Source organism: Thamnophis sirtalis, unplaced genomic scaffold, assembly GCF_051295495.1.
Source record: "Thamnophis sirtalis isolate CommonGarterSnake01/CBP01778 unplaced genomic scaffold, rThaSir2_p1.2 scaffold_9, whole genome shotgun sequence".
NCBI classification, from domain to species: Eukaryota; Metazoa; Chordata; class Lepidosauria; order Squamata; family Natricidae; genus Thamnophis; species Thamnophis sirtalis.
Genome location: NW_028261389.1, coordinates 36613413 through 36639992, shown reverse-complemented (window position 1 = coordinate 36639992; position 26580 = coordinate 36613413). Strand labels below are relative to the sequence as shown.

Sequence of the window (26580 nt, the reverse complement as noted above, 5' to 3'; positions counted from 1 at the left end):
GAAGCGATGATGCCATCGTGGTGTGGAGCCAGAGAGGGGGAGGGAGAAGGCGGAGAAAATTTTGCGTTCGCTGCCGGAGTTCTCAGCCTGAGGATAGCGTTCGCGCTGGTTCAGACGCGGTGGCAGCTGGCTTGTTCTTCTCCGTGGTCGCGGGAATCGGAATCCCACCCTCGTCGCCAGTTTTGCATCTTGGAGCGAAGGGAAGGACGCGACAAGCGGGTATGCAAAACAGCAACCTTTATTGTGAACAGAGTAACTACGATTCAACGTGGCGTGGTTCGCGCCAAACATTTATACCCCCGGGTTTGAACGAGGAGCCAATGGGGCGTCGAGTAGCTCGACCTATCAGGGCGAGGATTGAACCGGCTCCGCCCGGGAACCAATCAGAAAGGGAGTCCTTATTCCCGCGCTTGTATTTCCCGCGCTAGTATTCAACATCTAGGTACTTTTTATATTTTAGATGAAGGCTGCAAATCTTTTGATTTTAATTCAGAACATTTTATTTAAATGCTATGGGAAAATATAAGTAACAGTTCCTTGACTTTTCAGTAGACTAAACAATACAACTTTCTTCAATATGATGCTCTCCATACAGTATGTACTAAATAATCTAGCAAGGACTGGAATGTTTTTTAAACCTATGGGCTTTCTTTCAAGATTTTGAAACAGGATCCCATCACTGAGGAAAAAGTGGAATTAGATGACCTATAGTCATTTCCAAATAATATAATCTATAGCATGATGATTCTAAATTCTCAGCTACCATGGTCCATTTGAGATTAGGAGAGTTGTAGTCCATGATATCAAGGCTACCAGTTCCGGGAATCTTCAAACAATACTTTCTCAGTAAATGTCTGTTCTTATTTTTGTAAACTGAGAAATTATTTAAAAGGATGCAGATGGTAGTTTTAGTTTTGTCTTGAACTATTTTACCCCATCATTTGCAACATTTTGTTTTTACTCAATAGTCTATAAATGATTTCATTACTTTGGTCTCATACTTACATTTGCAGACATTTGGAGCTCCTGTTTGGCCATTTGCAGCAAGCCAGGGTTGGTCATTGTAAAGAGGGGCACAATGTTGACAATGAGTTCCTGCAGTATTATGTTTACAAATGCATCTCCCATGGACCTAGCAATTGAAAACAACCATGTCTGCAATGGCATGTGTACAGATTTCAACATTCAGATATCACCATTACACAATTTTAGAGTATGTGCTACTCCAGTGTTTCTCAACCTTGGCAACTTGAAGACTCCCAGAATTCCCCAGCCAGCGAATGCTGGCTGGGGAATTCTGGGAGTTGAAGTCCGGACATCTTCAAGTTGCCAAGGTTGAGAAACACTGTGCTACTCTAAGGCAATAGAATATCCCTTTGTAACTAAAATAATTCCCTTTTGAAAACTGATGACTCCAAGCTCATCCAATAGATAATCAGCACACTTCCCTACCATGAATTTCATTGCATGTAACACCTTCTAGTTGTAAGAGGATTTGATATTCTTAATGCTGTTTCCTACACAACCAATGGGTTGTATGGTTGTTTTGTTTTTTTTTAGAATTAAGCAAATATATACGTAGATACTGGGAAACTGAGAATAGGGAGAGGCTGCTACAGCTCATGCAGAAAGTAAATTATAAGGAATGGAAAACATATAATTGGAAAAGGAAGACAAGGTTGCAGTGATACTATTATTCATATTCCAATCTTCCATTACATATTTATTACACTGCACAACTTTCTCAACATCGAAGCAATAATACTTTAAAAATGCTGCCAAAAATGAAATTCATTTTTCTGAAATAAAGTACCGCTTAAGCATCACAAACACACTCTGTAGAAAATAAATGATACCGTTGCATTTCTTGAATAATCTTGGAATGACTGATTCCTATTTAATTCTGTTTAAAAATAAGATATACATACATTAAACATATTAGTTTATATAAAATGATACCCATTGTAATTGGTCTTCCATTAAAATACTTGCCTGTTCCTTTTTATATTATTTTTCTTAGTACTTTGTAACTTCATTTTATTTTGGCTCCAAAGTAGTAAAAAAGAGTGGCCATCTGCTTTACACACTTCATGTATGATATGTGTTGTAGAGTCAAGCTAAAAGATGAAAATGCAATCTGTGGAGGACTAGGAAAAGTATTGCAGACAAAGATATTTTATTTAGAAAATACGTATTTCTCAAGATTATTCTGCATCCTTCAAGATATTCTTAAGAAGGCCTGATTGTGGTGAGCGCGTATTTACGGTATTGGAAGGACATTTATGAAAACCATATTATAAAATATTCTTACGATGCTGCAGTGCAACATTATTCAATCTTGTTTAGAATATTATGACAAGGTACTGTACATAATAGCAGAGTAGACTTAATGGACTTAATACTTCAATGTTATTATACCCACATGTCAACTATATGATTTAGGAGAGTCAAACAAGATATTCCGTTGTATTTGATTTATCAATGCACCTATTTACATTGATGATAGGATGTACATATTGAAGCCAGTGTCCTATATAGTGGAATGGAACTAGAATTCAAGGGAGGCATTCATAACAATAGGTTTCCTTCCAGCTTCAACAAACAATGTCTTTCTGCAGAGAATTCAAGCCCCTAATTCTTATATACACATGTATTTTGCATTCTTGCCAACTAAGATCTGTAGTTAGTTTTGGAATGCAAACATTTCCTTTGGTAGTCCCAAATGTGCTTTTTCAAGAGGCAACTGGACTTTCTGGTTTTTCTTTGAACATGTTTTGCTTCTCATTCAAAAACCAGAAAGTCCAGCTGAAGAAGCTTCTTGGGTGAAAAGCAAAATGTCTTCAAAGAAAAACCAGAAAGTCCAGTTGCCTCTTGAAAAAGCACCTTTGGGACAACCATGTCTTGGATGACTGAGAACCTCCATAGACATTTCCTTTGGTAAATATGAAAGATCACATTGTTCCTGCTTAGTGATATGGAAAATGGAACATCCCATATAGTGCATCATAATTAATACCATATTCATAAAAAGCATGTCAGTTACGAGTTGCATACCAACATTTCTAGAGGATACTGGATTAACACTGATCTAAATAATTCCATTTGAAAATGTTATAAGGAATTGCCAAACAGACACATTTCCCAGGCTGTTTCATTATTTTGTGAATCAACACAAGCATTTAACCAGAATCCTTTTACACACACACTATTTTTCATTCTGTCACTAGGCCTTTCCCTTTCACTTCACTCACAGACTGCTTTTCTTCTTAGCTTGACAGTTCTCTCGTAATGTCATTTATTATGCTATACAAGGCAAACACTGTTACAAAAGTTGACCTATGTAAGATAAACGAGTGACTGATTTTCACACATGAAGACAGTTGCTAGGGCATGTTTCCTTCCATTGCCTTTTTGTTCTTGAATTAATATATTCAATTAGTTCTTTTCAAATTGCCTGTTGTTTTTAAAGAAAATCCTTCATGACTTATGTTCCTAATATACTGTATCAAGAAAGGAGTGACTAATCAGCTGTAGACTAAGATGCCTTCTCTTCTCCCCCCTTGATTGTTCTTAATTGCATTGAAAGATGTCTTGAGTTTTAATTTACAAGTGCAGGGAGGTTTGTTTTTAATAGATGTCATAGGAATGCATCCTGAAAAAGTAAAAGCCTTTGAAACAATATCAAAAGAATAACAGAAAACCATCCTTAGAAAATGGTTTTAAACTATCAATCTTGCACTACGCTTTTTTCAAGAGAATGAAAGGCAAAATGTCACAGCAATAAATATCACAATATAAAGGATTGTTTTTTGTACTGTATGACCTATCTTGCAGCCACTTTGAAACTGGTTTGATTAACTACATTTTAATTTTTATTTTGAGTGTATAATTACAGTGATTGTGAGAATGCTTAAATGGAAATATATTTTCTAAATAAAAATGTCTTTTCCAGTTTTGATATTAACTTTTCTACTATTTCTACTGTTGAACAAGTAATCCTAAATCCTATTAAAATTGCAAATGAAAGATTTCATGAGATAAAGAATTCATTAAAAATAACATTTAAATACCAACATGTTATATGCCCAATTACCAATGAAATGTTACATAAACTGTGAACGGGTATATAAGTGTAGTTTATTAAAAAAACTTTTAAAATATTTAAAATTAATTATCTGAAAGATTACTAAAAGGTAATTTCAATAACCCTATGACCAGGTGCTAAAAATGCCCTTCTGAAGGGTTAAGAATTCTGAGACTGAGGCTTGTAATGAGTTATAAAAAGGACCTAAAAAGATTTATTAGATATGAGTGGGACTTGAAGAAAGACAAGGAAATTATCAGAGTGCTAGTGGGAAAAGATGCCAAGAGTTAGATATAATAGGGAGAAGACTGAACTGCTTAATTCCTTCTTTGCATCTCCCTTTAACCAAAAGAAAAAAAAGCAGTCCAATCTATCAGAAAATGCACCTTGGGGGATAGAAGACAAATACCAATCAAATTAGCAAAGATGTTATGAGATAACATGGTGCTTTTAATGAAGTTGCTGGGGCTAGAAGGATTACATCCCAAGATACTAAAGAAATGGCAAATGTGATTTCAGAACCACTAACTGTAATTTTTGAGAACTTCTGGGGTGCAGGGGAAATGCCAGAAGACTGTTAAAAAAACCCAACATTGTTCCTGTTTTTTTTTTAAAAAAGGAACAAAGAAAATCCATGAAATTGCAGACCAAACAGCTTGACCTTAACATCTGGAAAAATTCTAAAAAAGATAATCTATAAGTTTGCAAATGCTTAGAAGAAACAGGGCAATTACTAGAAGCCTACATGGGTTTGTGGAAGAATAAACTGGGGTGGTTTTTTTTTTGACAAATTGACTAATAGATCAAAAAATGCTTTGGATATGGTGTACCAAGACTTCAGTGAAGCATTTGATAAAGTTGACCATAACTTCCTTCCTTAATAAACAGAAAAATGTGGGATGGAGAGTCCCACTACCAGGTGGAGTTATAGTGTTTGAACAACCATATCCAGTGCCTGGACCTAAATCTATGTTTACACAGAGGGAGATATCTCAGGGTTCTCTCTTGGACCCGGTGTTCTTTGACATTGATATTATTTACTATATTTTTAATAACACTGAAGGTATTATACAAATAGTCCTTGATTTATGACTGTAATTGAGTCTGGAATTATAATTGTAACTCATTGTGGTAGTAATTCTTGACATCATATGACCACACCTGAACCACACCTGATTGTTCCATATTTTTTGTGGTGGTTATTAAACAAATCAATTTTACTCAACACATATTTTTGCTGGAAACTAAAAATAAATGATGGAAATTGCCAAAAATGTTGCAAATGTTATATGACCATGGGACATTGCAAATGGCCATAATGGGGAGAAGGAAAGAAGAGTCAGCAACTGGAAAACATAGTATTCAATCCAGTATAGCAAAAAAAGATCAAAACTTTGGCATCTGAAATAGGCTCTTTCTCCTGGAACAATGGGATGAACTAATCTGCCTCCAGCAGCTCAGGCAGGGAAGTTGCTTCCCAGCAGGCAACCTTTTATTATAATCATAAATTGTACACATGCATAGATAAAGGGAAAAGAATATTTATAATTCAAGGAACTGGAAAAAGATTGTGGAAAAAAAATCACGGGTGTGCTAAAACCTCCAGAACTAAGGAATGGCATAACCAGTTTCAATAAAGCAGTCAATCAGGAGAAAAGTTCCATCTAAAACAAGGAATGAGGTCCAAGGGACACATAAATGCACGCAGCCCTTAGTTTTTCAAGAACTTTTGATGCCATTTCAAAATATTTGGATTTGAAGTCCTGCTGAATTGATTCAGTAATAACCCAATTCCCCATTCCCTCCCCACTCTGGGGCCAGCCAGAGGTGGTATTTGCTGGTCAGGGACGTGCAGGCAGGGGAGGCAGGGGAGGCAGAACCTCACCACTGTCATCATGAAAAGAAAAAAAATTAAAAGGAAAAAGGCTGAGGTAGTTGCTGCCAGAGTCACAGTGGATGACTCTGCTTAGTGCTTAACTGTTTAAAAAAGCCTCTAAAAAAGTGCCCTCTACAGGAGGAGGCGGGAGAACCACGTGCCTCATTTAGTCTATCTTTATGATCACTCGAGCAGAGTTAAGCAAGGGTTAAAAGCCGAAAAATTCCTTATGTAGATGAGGCACGTGGTTCTCTCGCCTTCTCCTGTAGAGGGCACTTTTTAGAGGCTTTTTTAAACAGTTAAGCAGAGTCATCCATTGGAGACTCTGGCAGCAGCTAACCCAGACTGACCTCAGCAGCTCTTGCCTTTTTCCTTTTACATTTTTACATTTTCATCATGGCAGACAAGAGCAGAGTTAAAATCCTCTGTGAAACAGCTGGAAAAGGTATGTGGGTCGGAGGGAGGGGAGGAATTCAAAATTAATGTAATTTGTAAGTAATTGTATTATTGTAAGTTGTGTGTGTGTGTGTGTGTGTGTGTGTGTGTGTGTGTGTGTGTGTTTTACCCGCCTCTGCTGGCATGCGGGCTGGCACTTTTTTTATGTTTCGGAACCATTCCCATAAATAAACGCATTTATTTGGCAGTAGGAAATCCCTCAGCAGGGAAGTGTCTGAGTTGAATTTGGCAACCCAAAACTGTTAAAGCGAGGAGGCTGACCATTCAGCAGGCATGTTTATAACCATTTTCCGTTTCCTGTCTAAGGGGAACCACTTTAAGTGTGAGGTGTCTTCATTAATATAATCTGCCCCTTTCTCCTTCTGATGCTGTTTTGTAGGAGAGGGGAGAAAGATGGGTTCTCCCTTGGTGTGGTAGAGCTCTTCCAAAAGCCCTGGCGCTGTGTCCGCCATAGATGCAGGATGCCTCTTTGTCTGACACAGCGGCGGGGCGTCCGAACGCCCTGCTGCTGTGTCCGACATAGGACGGCTTTTGCCGGCTTGCCTCACCAGCCATAAACCTCACCACACGTCACTGTTGCTGGTTCTCCAAACTACTCAAAATTTCCGCTACTGATTCTCCAGAACCTTTCAAAACCTGCTGAATTTCACCCCGCTTTTACTGTAACATTTTAAAGTGGCCCAATTTAATATAGACTCCTTATAAGGAACCACTTATCTTCAATATTATTCTAGGGCATCTAATATTTCAGAGGAGTCATCTTGAAATTCTAACGTTCCATCAAAATGGCATCTAGTTGAGCATAAGATTTTCAAACAATTATCTGCCTTTTCAAGATTTGAACAATACAAACTTACCACATGGAAGACTCCTGCTGCTTTGACAGGCCTAAAACCTTTAAGAGGTGCACAGCGATCTGCATGGCCATTGCAAAAACAGCTCCCCTTCACAATAAAATCATAGATTGCGTAGTAAGTTAGCTGTGGTGGGTTTGCATTCAGATTGTTGCTGTGACATGGGCAGGATTGTCGCTTTAGCAGTTGCACTCGAAGGTTCGTGATTTTCAACTGTGCCTGAATTTTAAGACTGTAAGGGTCATCAGCAGGGTTTGGAGGTGACAGAGCTCGATATATAACCTGAAAATAATAAATAAATTGAAACTAATCAGTGAAATAAAACAAGTATGCCGACTAGAAATTTAAAAAATGTTTGTGTAGAAGATGAACAGGCTGAGTCCGAGGGAGGGGTTACATGCATGATCAGTCTCAAGTCTCTTTGCACCCACAAAACATCTAAATCTATCCCACCTTGAATTATGTTGAGTCTTCAAGAGTCAATTTGCTTTGACCATTAGTAGTTCAGATTCTTGAAGAAGTCTTAGCATATATTCATTTGAACTGCCTTGACTCCTGATTTCTTGTGCCTGACAGCTTGTAAAGACAACTGTTAGCACCTCAACATAGTTAGAGCAAGATATAGTTTCTTGCAGATTTCATTTATTGAAAGCCTGTGACCTCTAGACTTCATTTACAATGATTTTAGGTTTTAGATTTTAAGATTGTCATTGCATGATGATTTTTAGTGTTGGAAAAATGCCTTTGAATGAACCAGTAATAAAGCTCCTAGCTTTGTCCTGCTCTTGAGGCTGTAGAACATTTCACCAATGAACAAGATTTTGTTCGTTTATGAAACAGAATTACTACCTTGGCTTTCTTTCCTTAATAATAAAGGAATCACACATTTGTATCTATGTTAATCATGAAACACATAAGATCTAGATCCATGGGGGGGGGGGGAGAAATAATGATCACCTAACTTTCTGCTGAATAATGCTGCTTTAGTTTAGTTTCAATGTACACTACAAATGTGAAATTTAAATACAACCTTTTCATCTATAACAATTCTTTTGCCATCATAATCTCTGTTTCTGAAGTAAGGATATAACAAATATGTTCCAATAATATCTCAACTTCATCTGAGTATATGTATTCTGTATTAAGCTGTAGTAGGAGAAGCATGTTACGTGTCCATTGAAGGCTGTCTTCTGGCAGAACCCAGGAAGAAAGACTTATCTGTTGTACCACCTTTTCTAGAGAATATCATTCCACATCCATCACCCCAAGAGATCAGATTGTCTCTGACATTGAAGGCTCTGAAAATGTGGTTATGTTCAAGGCATGGAATTCAGTTGGAGCCTGAGCACTGAATTATTTCAGTGAAATAATTGTATTGAAATTGTTGTATTGATGATTCCCTCTCCCTCCCTCTCTCCCTTCCTCCCTGTCACTTTTTTTTAAATCACAGCAGCTGATTGATATTTTGAATTTTGTTTGGGTGTGTTTTCTGCTGTTTTTTGTTGTTTTTGTTTTTACTAGCTACCCAGATCTGCTTGTTTGAGGCAGGTGGCCTTGTGAATTAAAGAAACCAAACCACATAAATAAGTTCTGCAACCAAACATACTTTGAAACCTCAAAAGACTTATGTCGTGCCATTATGTTTTTCTGAATCTGGTTGCAACTTCTGTCTTAATTTTCCACAGATGATCCATACAAATTGAGCCTAACCACTGGCTCTTTCTTTCAATTCTATAGTATATGATAAATTGCAATCAGTACTGTAAGTCACCAAAACCAGGTATGGATGTCAGATACAAAAGACCAGGACCACATATGAAGTTCCAATTACACTAATTTATTGCTTATGCTTATGCACAGAAATGTACTCAATGAATGTTTAGCACTATTTTGGTGCTGGATAAGAATTAACAGAATTCAAGGAGGGATTGGATTTAGTCCATTTAGTCTATGACTATATAGAGATTCAGGTTGATTCCTCTCTTGACTCCACCCCAACTTTCTGCCACAACTTCGCCTATAATGGAAGAAGTAATTACAAGGGTTCTATGGAAAAGATCTTTTAGGTTAGATAAGGTGGTTCCAGGAAATTTCAACGAAATAAGTAGATAAATATAAATATATGTATAGAAATATAAATAAATAAATAAATCAGCACATCTTATTTTAAAAACCATAAATTAGTTTATTCTCATTACCCATGCCAATATATATTTGGGGGAGCAAGTGAGGGAACCCTCTTGTGTTATTTAAATCCCTTTTTTAAATAATAAGGTGATGTACAAATTGACATACAAAACTGATGCAACCCTTGTCCAAAGCCTTTGCAATGGAATGATTTAGTTGGGTTTCTGATTCTACCAGCACACTGAATTGTCAGATTGTTTCATCTTCTAACTACTGTAGAGATACGGTGTTGATTTCAAGATCTAATCACTTTTTCTTAATCAAGATTCTTTGTTGACCCAGTATTGGCTTCCTTTTGAACTACCAAACTTTCCTTAAAACTGGGGCCACTTAGGGTGGGAAGGGTTGAAAGAGAAAAGAAAGGATTTACATCATTTACATTTCTGAACAGAATGAATGAAGCCTGCTTTTGTCTATTCTGTCAGCATGCCAAATTTGGCAGTGGCCAATGTGACAGAGACAAACCCAACTGGATATTTGAATGCCAGCAAGCATGACTTTAGAACATATCTAAGTGTTTTTATCATATACAATAATAATAAAAATAATCTGTTTGGTACATGTCAGTGTGCCAATTTGTAAATCAAATATTTTCTTTTGGGTGCATTGAAATGAGATTTGCTGTATGTTGTAAAGAATAATAATGCTACTGTATTTCTTTAGATACCAAGGGAGAAAGAAACAAGAATGAGAAATGCACTGGGAAAACGATGGTCATGGGTTGTGTTGGACCTGAGTAAAAATGCTGAATCATTGGCTGGTGATTGAATAAATGGTAACAAATTTCAGAATGTGGTCCCTAATACATATGTTTCTATACTTAACCAAATAAAGATTGAATTAAACAGATATGAAAAATCGCAGCTCCCAAACCTGTGTACAAGTCTGAGTTCTATTTCAGTGACATATGTTCCCAACTACAATGAATTTTTAGCAACTATGGAACACGCAACATGTCTTAATATAAAAAAGAAATTAGAATTGTCTCAAACTGCAAGATAGTGGCAAATAAATTCAATAAATAAATAAACAAGCAAATAAATAATAAAATAGTTTGGAACCTAATAGAATGTTAGACAATTTCTTTTTTGCTAAATGTGGGAAATTCATGTTTCCTTTAATTAAAAATAATCTGCATTGTATGTTTTTGTTCTTTCTGCATAGTTTATTTTTAAAAAGCAGATTTTTAAGAGAAAAAATAACATTGTTACATACAATAATTCATATTGTTCCTAGTTTTATTAATCTCTATTATCTGCATTTTATAAATGAAAGGGTAGTAGCAATCACCATTTATAAAGGGAAAAGAGAACTTGTTCATTATTTTGTGACTTCATTTTAGTAATAAAAATAATTTGTAGCATTTGGCAGAATTCTGTACAGACTTCTCCATGCTAATCAAACCCTAGAAAATACATTAAAACACACAATTAAGATTACTAGAAGTAAGGCATCAAGTTTAGCATCAAAAAAGGAATGGAAGTATCTTGGTGTTCCTGCTTGGGAAGAATATATAGTTTCTTACAGCATAGCTCTTCCTTCTAAGAGGATCCACAAAATAACAGTTAATTCAAGATTAGGTGGCCTTTCTCTATCACCATCACTGCCTGCCCATTTTCCACATTGCTTGGCTGGAGCTACAAAATAAGCTGGGTGTTGAAAAGCTATTGATTTATTATTGCCTTTTCTGAAAAGTCCAGTATTGCTCCCTTTTATCCTCACTACCTGGGTGTTTTGCTAAGCAATTATCTATTGATTTTTGCTTTCAGCAGTGGGATTGCTGTTATTTCAGCAAATAACAGCCTCCTGAGTGTGTGTCAGTACACTGCCAATACTTAGTGAGGTGGAGACAACAAAACAGTGCCTTGCAAATTAGTTTCAAGTTTGTATTTTATATACATAGAATAGCATGAACATCATTGCGGTAAATCTGAGTTTTGGCTGTGCTTGTGGCCCGACAAGCCAAAATATGCCTGAGCTGACCAATATTTTCTGTACCGCCAGCAGAAAATGATAAAACAAAATTAAAATCCACCCATCTTTGATACATAAAGCTTGGTTAATTTATTTACAGTAATTTTAAAGATAAGAGAACAGTTTTTTAAAGGTAAAGGTTCCCCTCGCACATATGTGCTAGTAGTTCCTGACTCTAGGGGCCAATGCTCATCTCCCTTTCAAAGCCGAAGAGCCAGTGCTTTCCGAAGACGTCTCCATGGTCATGTGGCTGGCATGACTAAATGCACACGGAATGCTGTTACCTTCCCACCAAAGGTGGTTCCTATTTTTCTACTCTCATTTTTTACGTGCTTTTGAACTGCTAGGTTGGCAAAAGCGTTCTTTTCAACAGCCTCACAAAAACTTAAAGATATGTTACTATTAAACATAATTAACTATTTTCTAGGCATTATTTCTGTTCTGGTCTGTATACTCATGTAAAGTTTTCTTTCTACTATCAGTGCTGTCATTTTAAGGACCACCTGCTTGTTTCAACCTCATGCTTTTTAAAATACAAACAGCTCTTCCCAATAATTGCTGCCTGTAGTAGAATGTACATTTAGAGGCAATGTTCCTGTATATTTTATAAAATGAAAATCAGAAATGGGAAATTGTATCAGACCAACTGAGCTCTATTTATAGAATGATATAAAACTTCAAAGCAATCTTTCCTGGGTGAAAGAGAGATGGTTGTAGGAAATCTGCAGCTTGCTCCTGGATATAGTTGTAGGAACCATTAGTGGGGAAGGTGAGGAACTTGTGCACAAAAAGGAAGAGAAGACATTCCAAAGTAAATGTCTAGAAGGGGCTGTTGCTTTTAATATATATATATATATATATGTATATATATATATATATATATATATATATATATATATATATATATATATATATATATATATATATATATATATATATATATATATATATATATATGTTTTCTGAGGTTTTCGCGGGTGTTAGTATGTAGGTCTCTAGTTGTTCGGGTTTTCTCCCGCGTAGAATTGGATATGTCTTTGCGACGTTTCGACGAAGTCACATTCGTCATCTTCAGGCTGCTGCTGACTACTTCAGGTTTGGTGTTTCCAGGAGTAGTTGGAAACACCAACTACTCCTGGAAACACCAAACCTGAAGTAGTCAGCAGCAGCCTGAAGATGACGAATGTGACTTCGTCGAAACGTCGCAAAGACATATCCAATTCTACGCGGGAGAAAACCCGAACAACTAGAGACCTACATATATATATATATATATATATATATATGTGTGTGTGTGTGTGTGTGTGTGTGTGTGTGTGTGTATGTGTGTGTGATATATATATATATATATATATATATATATATATATATATATATATATATATATATATATATATATATATATATATATGTATGTATGTATGTATATATGGAAGCAATATATATATTGGAAGCAAGTCAGGCTAAGTGTTTAAAGTTAAATGTAAAATGTGCATAGCCCTACTTCAAAGACGATTCTGCCATATGCAGTAGATCAAGAATCATGTACGTCTGTTCATGTGTTTTTAGCTCATTAGTTGGACATTTCCTGAATTTTTTGCGAGAGTTCTAAGTTGAACTACTTAGAGCTCAATGCCATGGCTAAAAAATGGATCTTTCAAGTCTATAATGGCATAAACTTCTCTTAGCCCTCCTTCATCATATAATCAGGAAACTCCTAAAACAGAAAGTCCTTAAGATCTCCGACGCCTTCCATCTGTTTTGAATTATAAATCCCACACTTCCAAAAAGGCTTGCCATAACCAATGGTTATTTGACATATGCATCATATCTGTACTTCTTGTTTCAAACTGCTGTTTTTGTGTGTTTATGACTGCTTAAGTCTAAAATGGTTTTAGTTTAAACAAAATATGTTTTGTTTGCAATTTGTTATTTGCAAGTTATTTAGTTATTTGAAGTCTGGACTGCAGGCTACCACAGCCTTCTATTGGGCAATTCTAGTTATTTAGTCTGGACTGCAGGCTACCACAGCCTTCTATTGGGCAATTCTTGTACTGATGTAGTCTACCACCCTTCTTTTCCAGGAAAGGGACTTTCAATCTCTCTCCTTCTTATGGTTGAGTCTTAGTGGGCATATATTTGTGTGCATGTCTGTATACAGAAAGTAGAGGGGGGGGGGGAGAAATGTTACATTTATATATACAAAATTAAATAAAGTATCAAAATGTATACATACCCAAGCTTACAAAACAAGAATCTTTAAAGTAAAATTTTCTTTTGTGTCAGAATTTTTGAACTCTTAACAATTTTTAGATATTCCTTTTACCATATAAATGGTATTTATCATACCATTTACAATACTAAATGCAATACAATACAATACACTTTCAGAAAATTTCAGATACACATACTGTCTTAGAAAAAAGTTTATTAAAAAAGGATAATTAAGAAGTAGAAATTTAAGACCCATGAAATTATACTGAAGGAACTGGGAATGTTTAGCCATGAGAGGAGATGATGTGCATTGTAGGTAATTATACCATTCTAAATAATAGAACAATAACATACAGAAGGTTAAATTTGATTCTCCATCATTCTGCAGTCCAGAACAAGAACTAATGGATTATAGGAAAGAAGATTCCAGCTGGCAAGACCAGCTTGATTGATCTGCTTTAATTTGGATCCCTGCACTAGGCAGAAGATCAAACTTAATGGCTCAATTAGCCACATCTAGATTTTATGAAATTTGTTTTAAATATTTATATGTAGTTTATTTAGAATCCATTTAATCTCATTAGTTGATTAAATGGATTAATTGACCTGGGGTATTTCCAGACAGAGGACTGCTAGTGTTAATACGTTTTTTTGTTCTTCTTCTAAGCCATAAACATAATTGCAAGTGTCTGTCAGTATTGTAGAAATACATCCCATTTCTTACATGCACATGCTCATTTTACAGGTTTATAAACTTATTTAGTGCTATTTATAATCCCACTATGCATAAACTAGATTAAACCTACTAGGAAAAATTGATAAATAAATCACATTACAAGGTAAAATATTTCTATGCTGAGGTAATATAAAAACCCATATAGGTTATTTTTTGTTATATTCTATCTCTACCAGCATATTTCCAGTTGCCCAGGTACTGCATGAACAAATGCCAGCTTTCTTATCTATTTCAGAGTTACTGAATCTGGATGTTATTCTATTGGAATTTTTTCTCTTGACAAATGTTGATAAAAATTTCATTGAGAACAGAATAGGAGGGTCCCAGTTATTTGTAGATAGAGTCAATACATTCCTTTTAATTAGTTCTTTAATCTTACAGTTATTTTCTATAAATATTTCAATGTATTTCAAAAGAGGTTTTCTAAAATAAAAATCACTCTTTCTACCTTGAACTTTGAAGGGTTTTGACCTTAAATGGGGACATATAAATCTTTCTCAGACAAGTTTCCTCCTTTATCCAAAGATTTATGTTCTTAGAGTCAGCATGCCTTCATTATGTGTGGATATTTGTCAATTTAAATAAATGAATTTCATCCCAAAACTAAGCCAAAGAGTAAGGGACTGAAGGAGCAACTTTACCTTCTGGTTAGGATACAAAATAATCAGAAGAGTCACAGAACAATCTCCTATCACTGAGCATTACATATGTACAAAAGCAAAGGCCTGCAAAATCATCATCGATATTGTGCTTGCAGATTAGCAATGTGAATACAGAAAGTAGCATTGTGAATACAGAAAGAATTTTTGTATTAGTATCTTTCATACACAATGGAATAAACTAATACATTCCACTTACAAAATGCTTTAATAATAAGATCCTTCAGATCTTTCAATAGATTTTTTTTTGCCTATTCAGTCCAGATTGTGGCTTCCATCCAGTCTATATAGATTTTTCATGAAGAAAATGAATTACATTTTGTTATTCTCATTTTCATAAGAATATTCCACAGCTTGACCTAGTTGATATAATTTTCTATAATTAATAAAGCAGATACTGACTTCTTAATTATCCAACAAGCATCAACAATAATATTCCTTATTTTTCTTTCAAAGAATTTAAACATCTGGCACCTCCCTTTCCATATCAGCATAATCCTAATCATTATTTTGCTAGCATGTGAAATAGTGTGTTAGTTTGAACACTTTGTTAAAATTGTGTCCTTTCTTAGACACTGGTATGTGAGCAGACTTACTGTTCTTCTCCAGAACAGCTAGGAGATGTTAGCTAGCTATTTTTTGGTTGCTTGCCATAATTCTATAGATGTTCCACCAATTCTGTACCTTGTAACTTGGTAATGACTGGAATGCTGATCTGACTTCATTTTCTAATTCTTTTAAATAGAACTTTTCTATTCCCTTCTGATACCCATCTGCCAAAAGCATACTGCTATATTACTGCTGCCCAACATAATTCCTGATAGATATCTGGGATCAGCTACAAGCCTTGGGTGACCTCTGGAAGTACTGTACATATTCTTTGCATACACTCACTCATATGTTTCATAATTAATAATGTGCATTTAAGCCTTAAAAAATAAAACAATTCTAAATTGGCACATTTTATTTTAGAAAATATTTGTTTAAACCTACATTGTTGTAGTTGTTTTAATAACTGGATAAGTATCTTTCTAGCTAACAAGAACATTTATGAAGAAATGGTTGATAACAGTGATGGGTTTGTACCAGTTTTACTACTGGTTCTGTCATGAGCGTACACGTTCTCTCTCTCTCTTTCTCTCTCTGTCTGGGTGGGTGGGTGGAGCCTCCCGCTGCTGCTACTACCGGTTCAGCTGAATTGGGCTGAACTGGAAGCAACCCATCTCTGGTTGATAACTGAGGAGCTATAGAATATGCAAGTAGAAGTTCATACATGAATATACTGTATGAATGCATGCATCATATACATATACCTCACAATAACATACAAAAGCAGTCACTGAAACTTCTCAGTTCAGGGCGGGCAATATGCATTTCTTTATCTATTATTTCATAACTGCTCATAATCAGACAGTAAAATAATTGGAGAAAACATAAATTAAATTAAGACTTCCTTGGGGCTTTATGACCACATATTATAGAGAAGCTGAAGTTAGCTGTCTATAAGACTTTCTACTAATTTCATCTGGAGTGTTTAATGTATTTTCATCTTTTTAGGTCATTTTTGCTGGTTGCCATTGGACCCTTGAGAAATCGTGGGAGGCTCAAATCATTTTCTGCTTTTGAAGCCCATAGCCATAGAAAACAAATGAAAAAGGAGGAGGAGGAGGAGGAGGAGGAGGAGGAGGAGGAGGAGGAGGAGGAGGAGGAGGAGGAGGAGGAGGAGGAGGAGGAAAGTTTTCTCAATAATTCTGGCAGCTTATGAACAGCACATGGGAAAATATAAAAAGTAAGTCATCTTGAATATTTTAAAGTTGAAAACCTCTAAATTAGATGTTTAGTCCCTGCTTGCTATTTCTTCTGCTCCCACACCTGCAATGGCCCAGAAGCCAACAGATGTTCTTCAAGTGCATCTCTTGCCTTTCCCAAGTGCAGTGAATGCAAACAACGCATGCAGGATATTAGGAGTAGAGAAACTAAACTATTAGAAGTGAATCTTCAGTTGCACCAACTTTTTTGCATTTCACAACCTCCTGATTATAAGGTGCAATGCTACATAGACAGTTATGGGTTTAGTTATTCATATCCACACTTGCTGTTTAAGCTGTTCTGGTCTTGCACTCATAGTTGCATGAGTTCTCACTTAATAACCTATGTGGTTCTGGGGGTTACAATTGCAACTAGGACTGCTAGGATTGGTGTCACTAAACAATGCGGTCCTATGACATTGTATTTTACAACCACATCACTTAGTGATGGAAATTCTGCTCCAATTGCTGTTACAATCCAAGGACTAGCTTAATTATATTCAGCTTTGATAGCAAACTATTTCATCTTCCATTGGGCAATTCTCTTGCTGTGTGTTTGCCCACCTTTCTCTTCCAGGAAAGCAGTGGACAATCACCTTTTCTCTTGTGAGCGAACACATATACTTTATGTGTTTGTGTGCGTATATGCACATATTTTTCTGTGTATTTGGCAATGAAACACACATATAAGGGTATGCACTCACACAATATTAACTTTATATATATATACAAAGATGAAGCATCAAGATACATAGACATGCTTCCACACAAAATATGGACTGTTGCAATGTATATAAATCACTTTATTAGCATAATTATTTGGCAATTTTACATTTCATTTTTGGTTTTTATGGAAAGGAATAAAGATCTTTTGATCTTTAATTTTCCTGTTTAGGCTTCGGAAATTGATCACTACTTTTCCTAACCAATCTTTGCATTCCAAAGCATGTATGCCTGCTTTTATTGAGACTAAAGATATTTTACTTCTTCTGGTTATTAATTCTTGAGTTTAGGTGTGATTATCCAGCCTATAGTAAACAACTTGACCTCAGTTTATAAAAAGTATGAGTACAGACGAAAGTCTTGTATTTCCTTCTTCCTAGAAATCTGCTACATGAGGTCACTTGCTTTTTGTGTGGCAATACTCTAGAACAGTGGTCTCCAACCTCCAGCCAGCTATCTATAGAGCCAGTTGCCAAGGTTGGAGACCACTGCTCTAGAACAATCAAAAGAACTTCAGATCAAATAGAGCCACACATAATTAGCATAATAAGGATATCTTCATTAACTGGGATGAGTGGCAAACAAATTTAATAAATAAAATAAGCTTACATCTACCAATCTGTTTTGGTCAGTTTTGCTACTAAGAGTGAGCCTACTGCTGCATTAGACAGTTAATTTCTTTAGTATGAATTCCTGACAAAAAAAGAGGAATAAAATGGCAGGAAATCCCAGAAGGATATGTCAGAAGCTGGCTGATGTCAGGCATTCAGGGTGTGAGATGAAGAATTTGATAAGTACACTCTACATACCTATAATAGGTTGGTTTTCTATTATAGCAATTTTCTCAACATTTAAAGAGAATGAGTGTCACTTGCAAAGAATGATAATAAAATACCCAGCCACAGACAAAGAAAACAAAGTTCACCAGGCTTTAAGCAAGCAATATTATGCCTAGAAATACAAATGAACAATCTTTATTTTTTATCTTTCCATTTATTATAATAAAAACTCATATTCCTTTTAAACATAGTACTTTAAAAATAAGGTTTCAGATGCAGGTGGCAGCATTTGGCCAATTTTGTCTGGCATTTAGAAGTTCACCAGAGTTGGACTTGCTTAATAATTGGATGGGACACTTCCCGGTAATATTAGTGTAGGCTAAACTGAGAACTTCTTTACCTTTTAGAAATAGAAAGTGGAGGACTTTACAGTTTTCAAACAACATTGAAATTGTTTATTGTCATGGATAGCTTAGTGAACTCACCTCTCCTCCAGTGCAGGGGAAATGGCTGGAGTATCTTGAAGTGCAAAGTGCCTCTTTCTTAGTTACGTCATCATCCAACCCAAAGGCTGCTGAGCAGTTGATGGAAAAATACTTATAAGGCTTCCAAGTTTTTCCAAAATCCTGAGATCGCTCTAGGACCATGGCTGCTGGTCTTGGTGACTTGAATATCATGATTAAATGAGTGAAATAAAATTCAGTTTCCAAATTGAGCTGGATCTTCTCCCTCTCTACTCCTTGTGCTGATTGCCACCATGTGTGTGGTAATCTAAAAGACGAATCAACCATAGCAGAAGCCGGATGAGCCAGATGTGTATTCATAGAGTTGCATTTGCTACACTTAGGCTGCTTGCATAGGAGGTCTGTATTTTCACTGTAAGAACAGTATAATTCTGTGGAGTTGTATCCACATGTTGTATCTGTCCACAATTTACGTCCATGACCTAGGTTTCCCATTTGAGGATTGCATGCCTTCTCACAACGAGACCCAGTTCCAAGAATACTACTCAATCCTAAATAACAAAAAAAATGCATACAAAATAAGAAAGCATAGTTAAATAAACATTGGATCCATTATAATCCCAATCTCAGAACAGCTCCATTGTATATCTAGATAGATAATAATACTCAATTATTTTATAAGTCTGTTTTGGGACACAAGGAATATTGTGATAATTTTTGTTTAAAATATTGACCATTTATATCAAATGCTTTTACTAAGAAATAAATTTGTCCAAAACTCTTGAAATACTCAATTTCATTGTAACTAAATAAATTCCAGGCAGGTCTTTATTTACAGGAATATTATTGTTCAGTTGTACAGCACATATTTTTCATGTTCAAATATTAACACCACCAAGTACAAATCTCTTATGCCAGAAACCTTGAAGGATCCCTGCCAGTCAGTGACAATTATTTGGGGAAGAATGGATGACTGGCTCAGTATAAAGCAACTACTTGGGTTCTTGTGCAAGTCTAACATTACAAAATGATATACTTCACATTATCAAGAAATGACTAAAAATTATTAAGTGGAAGATCATTATTAATGTCAAGAATACATAGTGAATAATAGTATTGTCTGTTTTCTGCCTAAGCTATCCCTTTTTCTTTTCTTTTTGACTCATGAATTGTATTTCAAATTTTTCTGTTTACATAAGCACTCAGTTAAAACAAATTTAAAATAGGAGAGTAAGATCAATAGTAAACATGTACCGTATGTATTCTATTTTCAGAGGCTGTCTACTCCAGTCATTTATTCTTCTGCACTATTCATCCTATCACTCTTTGCTTAGACAAAGGAATGTTCATTTGCAATAAATTGTACTTATTTCTTAGAAAAAAACATGTTTAGAATGAAGGTTGATTTTTACTTTGAAAAGAAAAGTTGTGCTATCTTAGATTCAGACAGCATGCTTATGCCTACAAAAGTAAATAAGTACACCGGTAAAGGTCACATTATAATATCCAACTCTTTTCAAAGTGCTGTACAAACATTAACTAATCTATATAGTTTTCCTGAGAAGTAAGGAAATATTTTCAGGTATCAGTTACAATTGCCATAAATTGCCTCAGTTAACATGCTGGCTGTTAAATTTTTCACTTTCATTATGCTACATAGGTCCCTTTACCTGCTATATAATCAGGTTTACTGTAGTGATTTGATGTCTATGGAGATTTTCAGTTATCCATGGTTGTCCTAAAGGCAGTTGGACTTTTTTTGTTTTTTCCGTGAAGATGTTTTGCTTCTCATCTAAGAAGAGAAATGAAATGTCTTCAAGGAAAAAAAAAAGTCCTGTTGCTTTTTGAAAAAGTATCTTTGGGTAGCAACTTGATCTATTCCATTTTTTTTGCAATCTAGCGAAGGAAAAATCTGAAGCATAAAAAAAATTATCTTAGAGAAAATAAGTAATGATATGTATATCCTGTGAGTTAAAATACATCTGCATTCAATCTGATACACATGCAATCCTTTTTGGAAAAGCTTGCCTTGCCTTTTAAACTCAAATGTCTAATCCATACAGGATTAAATAAAATACTGAAAACATGCAAAATTAGGTTTATGCTTCATGAGTCTTGGCCAACACTCTTCAGAAAAATAGACGGCGGGGAGTTTACAACCAAAGGAAGAAATTAGGAGAGCAAATAGGAATAGGAGAGCTTTGGCAGAGAATTTAGCAGGAGAGAAAGAAGCTGGCTTGAGATACTGTCAAAAGGATGGTATCAGTGGCATCAGTGGAGCAATGGGAACTTGGAAGCTGTGTGCTGTGTTTACCAGGAAATTATGCTAATTACTTTTGTGGCAAACACTAGCATTTCCCCTTGCAGAAGAAAAGGGTGAAAGAACTGGAAGCTAGCCATTCTTTTTTATACACATCAGAGATCGTGACAATCACAGCAATACTCCACAAACAGCTTTCCACAAAGACTGACAGAATGAGGCCTTTAAGGAGAAGGGCACAGGAAGTCATCCAGAGACAGGGTCAATAAGGGGGCGGCATAAGAAGGAAGAAAGCACTTCCGTGGAGGGATGAGTATTTGGAGGATTGTGACAAGAATGATGGGTTGAACATGGTGGTCCTCCACATCAAGGATTTGATCAAAGAATGCAATCATGGAAGCCAAGCACCATTTACCTGAGAAAGTTCTATTATTCCAACCTCTCCAGCTCTGGTCAACAAAACCAAGAAACCCAACTGAAACTTCCCTTGAGGAGGAAAGAAGAGCAGTGGTGGTAGTGGTGAAAAAAAATCACTAGTATGCTAGATATAAGGAGCCATAGTGAGGAGAACTCCATGTTGGTGCACAAATTCAGAATATGAAGGAAAGATTACCAAGACTCATCAATCTGATCACTATCCATTCCTGTTTATCCATGTGTGGTTCAATGTTGCTAAAAGAGCTTTGTAAGAAATTATAAAATTAGGGTAAAAGATGAAGCTATATGGATTGTAGTAAGTGTTTTCATCACCCTTCCATACATAGTCAAGGAACAATAAAGGAAAGAAAATCTTGGAGGTGAACAAGTGGCCATGAAAATTGTGTTGTCAAGAAAGAATTGGATTCCTAAACCATGGTCTTCTTCAACAGTACAAGATACTCTTAGATGGAGTAAAGTGTACCTCATAAAAATATGAGGCAATTATTTTGCCAAGAACCTTGTGAATTTTATGCCAATAAGGTTCTTGTGTCTCCTGATAAGGTGCTCACAGGGCCATAGTGTTAAAAAAGGAAACAAAAGCCAGTTGTTCTCTCTCTTAATTTGGAAAATTCTTAAAACAAATATAAAATTGAAACCTTTTCTATCAGGACTTTGGATGAATAACTTGGAAAAAAATGGAACTTTGTTGCTACATCTGTTGACTGTAGCAAGAATCCTATATGCACACAAATGGAAATACACATCAATTTCCACAATGGAAGATGTGTTGGAGAAAGCGATGAAACTGGTAGAGATGGCAAAACTTGCTTTAATGAAAGAAAATAGTTTATCCAGCTTTGTTTCTACTTGGAAACTGCTTCTGGACTTTATGCTTGAAACAAAAAAAAATGAAACTTTGCTCTTATGCTTAGATGATTAGATTATTTCGTTGTTATAGAAATGGCTAGTACTTACTAAATATAGTACAATTTAAAAAGTTGAGGTTGTAACTGTGTTTTATATTCCACTGTACTGAAAAAGTTGTAAATCACTGCTTTTTTACTTTGTACCTTTTCTCATTCCCTTCCTCTATTCAGGTTAATATCTTTGCTTCTGTCTATTTTATATAATAAACTTCAATTAAAAAAAGAACAATCTAATATAATCAGCAAATCACAAGATTATGAAAAACATTTTTGACACCAGTTTCTTTTTTTTTACTTATTGCTTTTCTATTTCTCCTTTTTTTTCTTCCTCTCTCAGTCCAAAGTTTATTGTTAAGCTGCACTTTATTTGTTTGTTCTATCCTGTGTTCAATGTAAGGGCTTCATGAGGTGTACCTATATTCCTTTGTTTTATTTTTCTCACAACAGTCCTGTGAGGCTGGGCACCATGCAGGATAATAACCTGAAATCTGTAGTATCAGACAAGACCCTGCATGAGGTAGCACTGTAAAGGGATTTAGAGCTGATCTTGGGGAAGATATGAAGGAGCCATTAAGCTTGGAAGAAAGGAGTAAGCCATTAAGGAGAGTCTTTGACAAGAGATTATGTCCAGAGATAGAAAGTATCATGAAAAAGAAACTCAGAATAATCCCACCTTCATTTTGTTTAGTATAAACAAAAAGAAAATAGAGAGAATTTGGGCAGGCTTTCCAGATTGATGCCAACCCTTTGAAGTAGGCCAGGGGAAGAAACACTTTATTGTTGTAAGGTATATTAACAGAATCTTGAAAACCTGTCCAAATTTTTCTCTCAAAGAAAAATCCAAGGTGGAATTAGTTTGAGTTTCCTTTTCATGTTTCCTTCAGTTTCAGGACAGTGTAGTCCAAGTCCCTTAATTAATTCTTGCTGCACTTTTTCTAAATTACGTTGCCTGGTCTGAATATAAATATTGTAGTTTCATTAACAGCTTTCTTATTTTTGTTTTATTCCTCAAATCTATATGAGCTGTTTCCCACTATTTAAAGTAAAAATGCCAGCATGTGGTATTCATGGAATGGACATGAATGCAAAAGTACAGTCCTAGATATTCTCAATATTCAGAAGAAAAATCAATATGAAAAGAATGCCAGTAGATTACAAACAATCTCTAAATTGTTCATTGCAACTAATGATAATCAGAGAAAAATAATTATCATACACATTCCAAGAAGTAATTATCTGTAATCTTGTTACTGGAATTACCTTAAGTATCTTTTTTCTGCTTCTGTTTAAACAATTGTGCTACTTACTTAATGTGTAAAAAATGAAGTGTTTGTAGTAAGTAAATTCTGTCATCCTACATTGCGACATAGATATACTAGTTAGTCTTTCTTTAATTCCACTTAAATGATACATTACACATTTCTTGTTGATTCAGGGAAACTAATAAGGGCCATTTAGGATCTAGGGCTATATGTTTATTTTGGTGTACAGTACACCTTCTATAGAAATACTGTTTATTACTGAGTGCATCTATTGTTGCACTCTGAATGAACTAATAAGATCAACAATTCTGCATACCTTTTCTGGACAGGGCTTGTGCCTTTGAATAAGTGTTGACCTGATTAGACTCTTGCCATTTTCTTGGCAAGGCTTTTCAGAAGTGATTTGCCATTGCTTTCTTCCTAGATTGAGACAGAGTGACTGGCCCAAGGTCACCCAGATAGCTTTGTGCCCAAGACAGGACTAGAATTCAGTTTCTAGCCTGGCGTCTTAATCATTGTACCAAGCTGGCTCTCTCTAAACACCCATTACAACAGAATACCCACTACTCCCCTATTTTTCAAGAGGAAGGAAAGCTGCAATATTATAACAAAATGCTCTTATATTTTAAAATTCCATTTCCCAAGTTTATGCTTAAGTCAGGCTCACCAACTTGGCAACTTTAAGTCTTGTGGACTTCAACTCCCAGAATTCTCCAGCCAGCTATCTATAGAGCCAGTTTGGTGTAGCAGCTAGGGCTGGGGTCCCCAAACCTGGCAACTTTATGACTTGTGGACTTCAACTCCCAGAATTCTCCAGCCAGCTATCTATAGAGCAGGGGTGGGTTCCTGACAGTTCTAACCTCTTCTATAGAAGAGATTCCACAAATCTACAGTGCCGTTTAGTCCGCACATCATCAAGATGAAGAGTGAGGGGAGGAATTCTGGGAGTTGAAGTCCACAAGTCTTAAAGCTGTCAAGTTTGAACATCCCTGGGTTTTTTCTAAAGGGCTAGGGATGCAAGGGTCTTGCAACATGACAGCTTTAAGACTTGTGTGCTTCAAATGTCAGAGTTTCTGAGCCAACATTTTGGTAGCTAAGCTTTTACAAGTTCGCCACGCCCACCCAATCACATGGCTGGCAAGCCACTCCCACAAAGCAGGCCACTCCTACAGAAGAAGTTCTAAAAAAAATTGAAACCCACCACTGCTATAGAGCCAGTTTATTGCAGCAGTTAGGGCCGGGGTTCCCAAACTTGGCCACTTTAAAACTTATAGACTTCAGTTCCCAGAATTCTCCAGCCAGCTATGCTGGCTGGAGAATTCTAGGAGTTGAAGTCCACAAGTTTGAAGACCTCTGTGCTAAGTCATATACAAAGAGGCGGTATATTCTCTGCCGAATAGATTTTTAAAAACCTCCTTTCTCTCTTGCGCAGCTCCAACCCTTTAATGCTTTTCTTCTAAGCTCACGGAACCGCTGCCGTCGTTTAGACAGCGCATTTTATCTCGTTTACTTACAATACGAGCCCCTCTCCTCCGAGTTCAGTTGAGGAGGAACTCTGCGAGTGGCCAGGGAACGTTTTTCAGCGATTGCCCCAAGCAGAGGAGGGACCGTGCGGGAGCAGCGCCCCGGAGTCAACGTGCCCCCGTGAGGAGCCGTTCCTAAAAGCGCCTCTTCTCCGCCAGCAGCAGACCCGCCAGGGGGAGGGCCACCCCGACACTCCCGCGGGCTCCGCGACACCCACCTGCAGAGCAGCCCAGCAACACGAGGGGCCAGAAGGGACTCCCCATGGCAGGAGCGCGGGGCGCCGAGCAGGCATGCAGTCCCGTGTGGGCGCGAACCCTCGATCTGGGCGCCGCTAAGGACGGCAGCCAGGCTCTCTCGTCACAGGCCCCCGCAGGGCGACGGCCGGAGGACCGATGGAGCCAACCCGAACCGCAGGTGCTGGTACCGCGGGCATCTTTTTGGCTCCTAGCCGTAGCAGCCGATCCCCGCCAGCCCCGCTCCCTCGCCGCCTTTGCCGCCGCCTCTCGGTCCCCGTTGGGGGATCCCCGGCCAGGTGCATGAAGAAGAGGCGCCGATCCTCCTATCCCGCCTCTCCGGCTTGTCTCGGCGTCCCGAGTGACAGGCTGAGAGGGGAGTGGCAGCGGCGGCGGCTCATAGTAGAGCGGCGGCGGCGGCGGCGGTGGCGGAGCCCCAGGAGGAGGAGGAGGAGGAGAAGGGCCGTCTCCAGCTGCTCCCACCCCTCCCGTCTGTCATAGTGGGGAGTAGAGACCGCCTTCCTCGTCCCTTTCCTCGCTGCCCTGCCGTCCCTCCCCACCCAGCCCGCCACGGCCCTCCAGGGGGCCTGGTGCTGTGGTGAGCAAAGAATGGGCTGCCCCCATCCCAGCGCCCGGCTCTCTCCTCGCGGCGTTCCCCGAACCCCCTGGCTTTAGCCCGCTGTCACTTCGCGGCACACCAAGGTGCTTCAGCCGGGCGGGCGGGCAAAAGAAAGGGAGAGGATTTCGCCCCCTTTCGCTTCCCCCCCCCCTCTAGCCTTTCACCCCGCTGAAGTTCTTCCCTCCCAGTTTGCCTCCGAGGGCGACTGACCTCCTTACCCCGCAGTCCCCGCGGCCATCTTCCCTGGAGGTTCGCTCGCCTTGACACAGTCGGGAAAAAGGCGGCCACCTGGTCCGGCTCCTTTTCCTTTCTCTGATTGCTTCCCATCTCCCTAAGCCACTTCCATTTTTTAAAAATTAAAGAATTTGAGCCAGTGGCTCCAGTTTAGATATTAAAGATGGAGTGTGCAGACTTGACTGTATTGGCCATGAATGGCGTCCAGTGCTCGTTTTACACTTGTCTTCGGAAAATAATATTCTATTTTTATTAATTAAATAATTTTATAGCTGCATATCTTACACA

The 26580-nt window shown here is 37.3% G+C and overlaps 1 protein-coding gene across 2 annotated transcripts in view; it reads right to left on the bottom strand.

Annotated features, from left to right (window-relative positions):
* Positions 1-25793, bottom strand: part of NTN4 (netrin 4) — a 41692-nt gene extending 15899 nt beyond the window's left edge. Inside the window, exons 1-4 of one of the 2 annotated variants that reach the window (XM_014070297.2) lie at positions 25424-25793; positions 18836-19365; positions 7274-7552; positions 1006-1132 (exon numbers count right to left, since the gene is read on the bottom strand). In XM_014070297.2, the coding sequence (XP_013925772.2) occupies positions 1006-1132; positions 7274-7552; positions 18836-19365; positions 25424-25469 (982 nt within the window). In that variant the 5' untranslated portion in view covers positions 25470-25793. The remainder of the gene's footprint in view (positions 1-1005; positions 1133-7273; positions 7553-18835; positions 19366-25423) is intronic. The other variant, XM_014070296.2, reaches the window with a different exon arrangement.
* Positions 25794-26580: the final 787 nt, after the last annotated feature.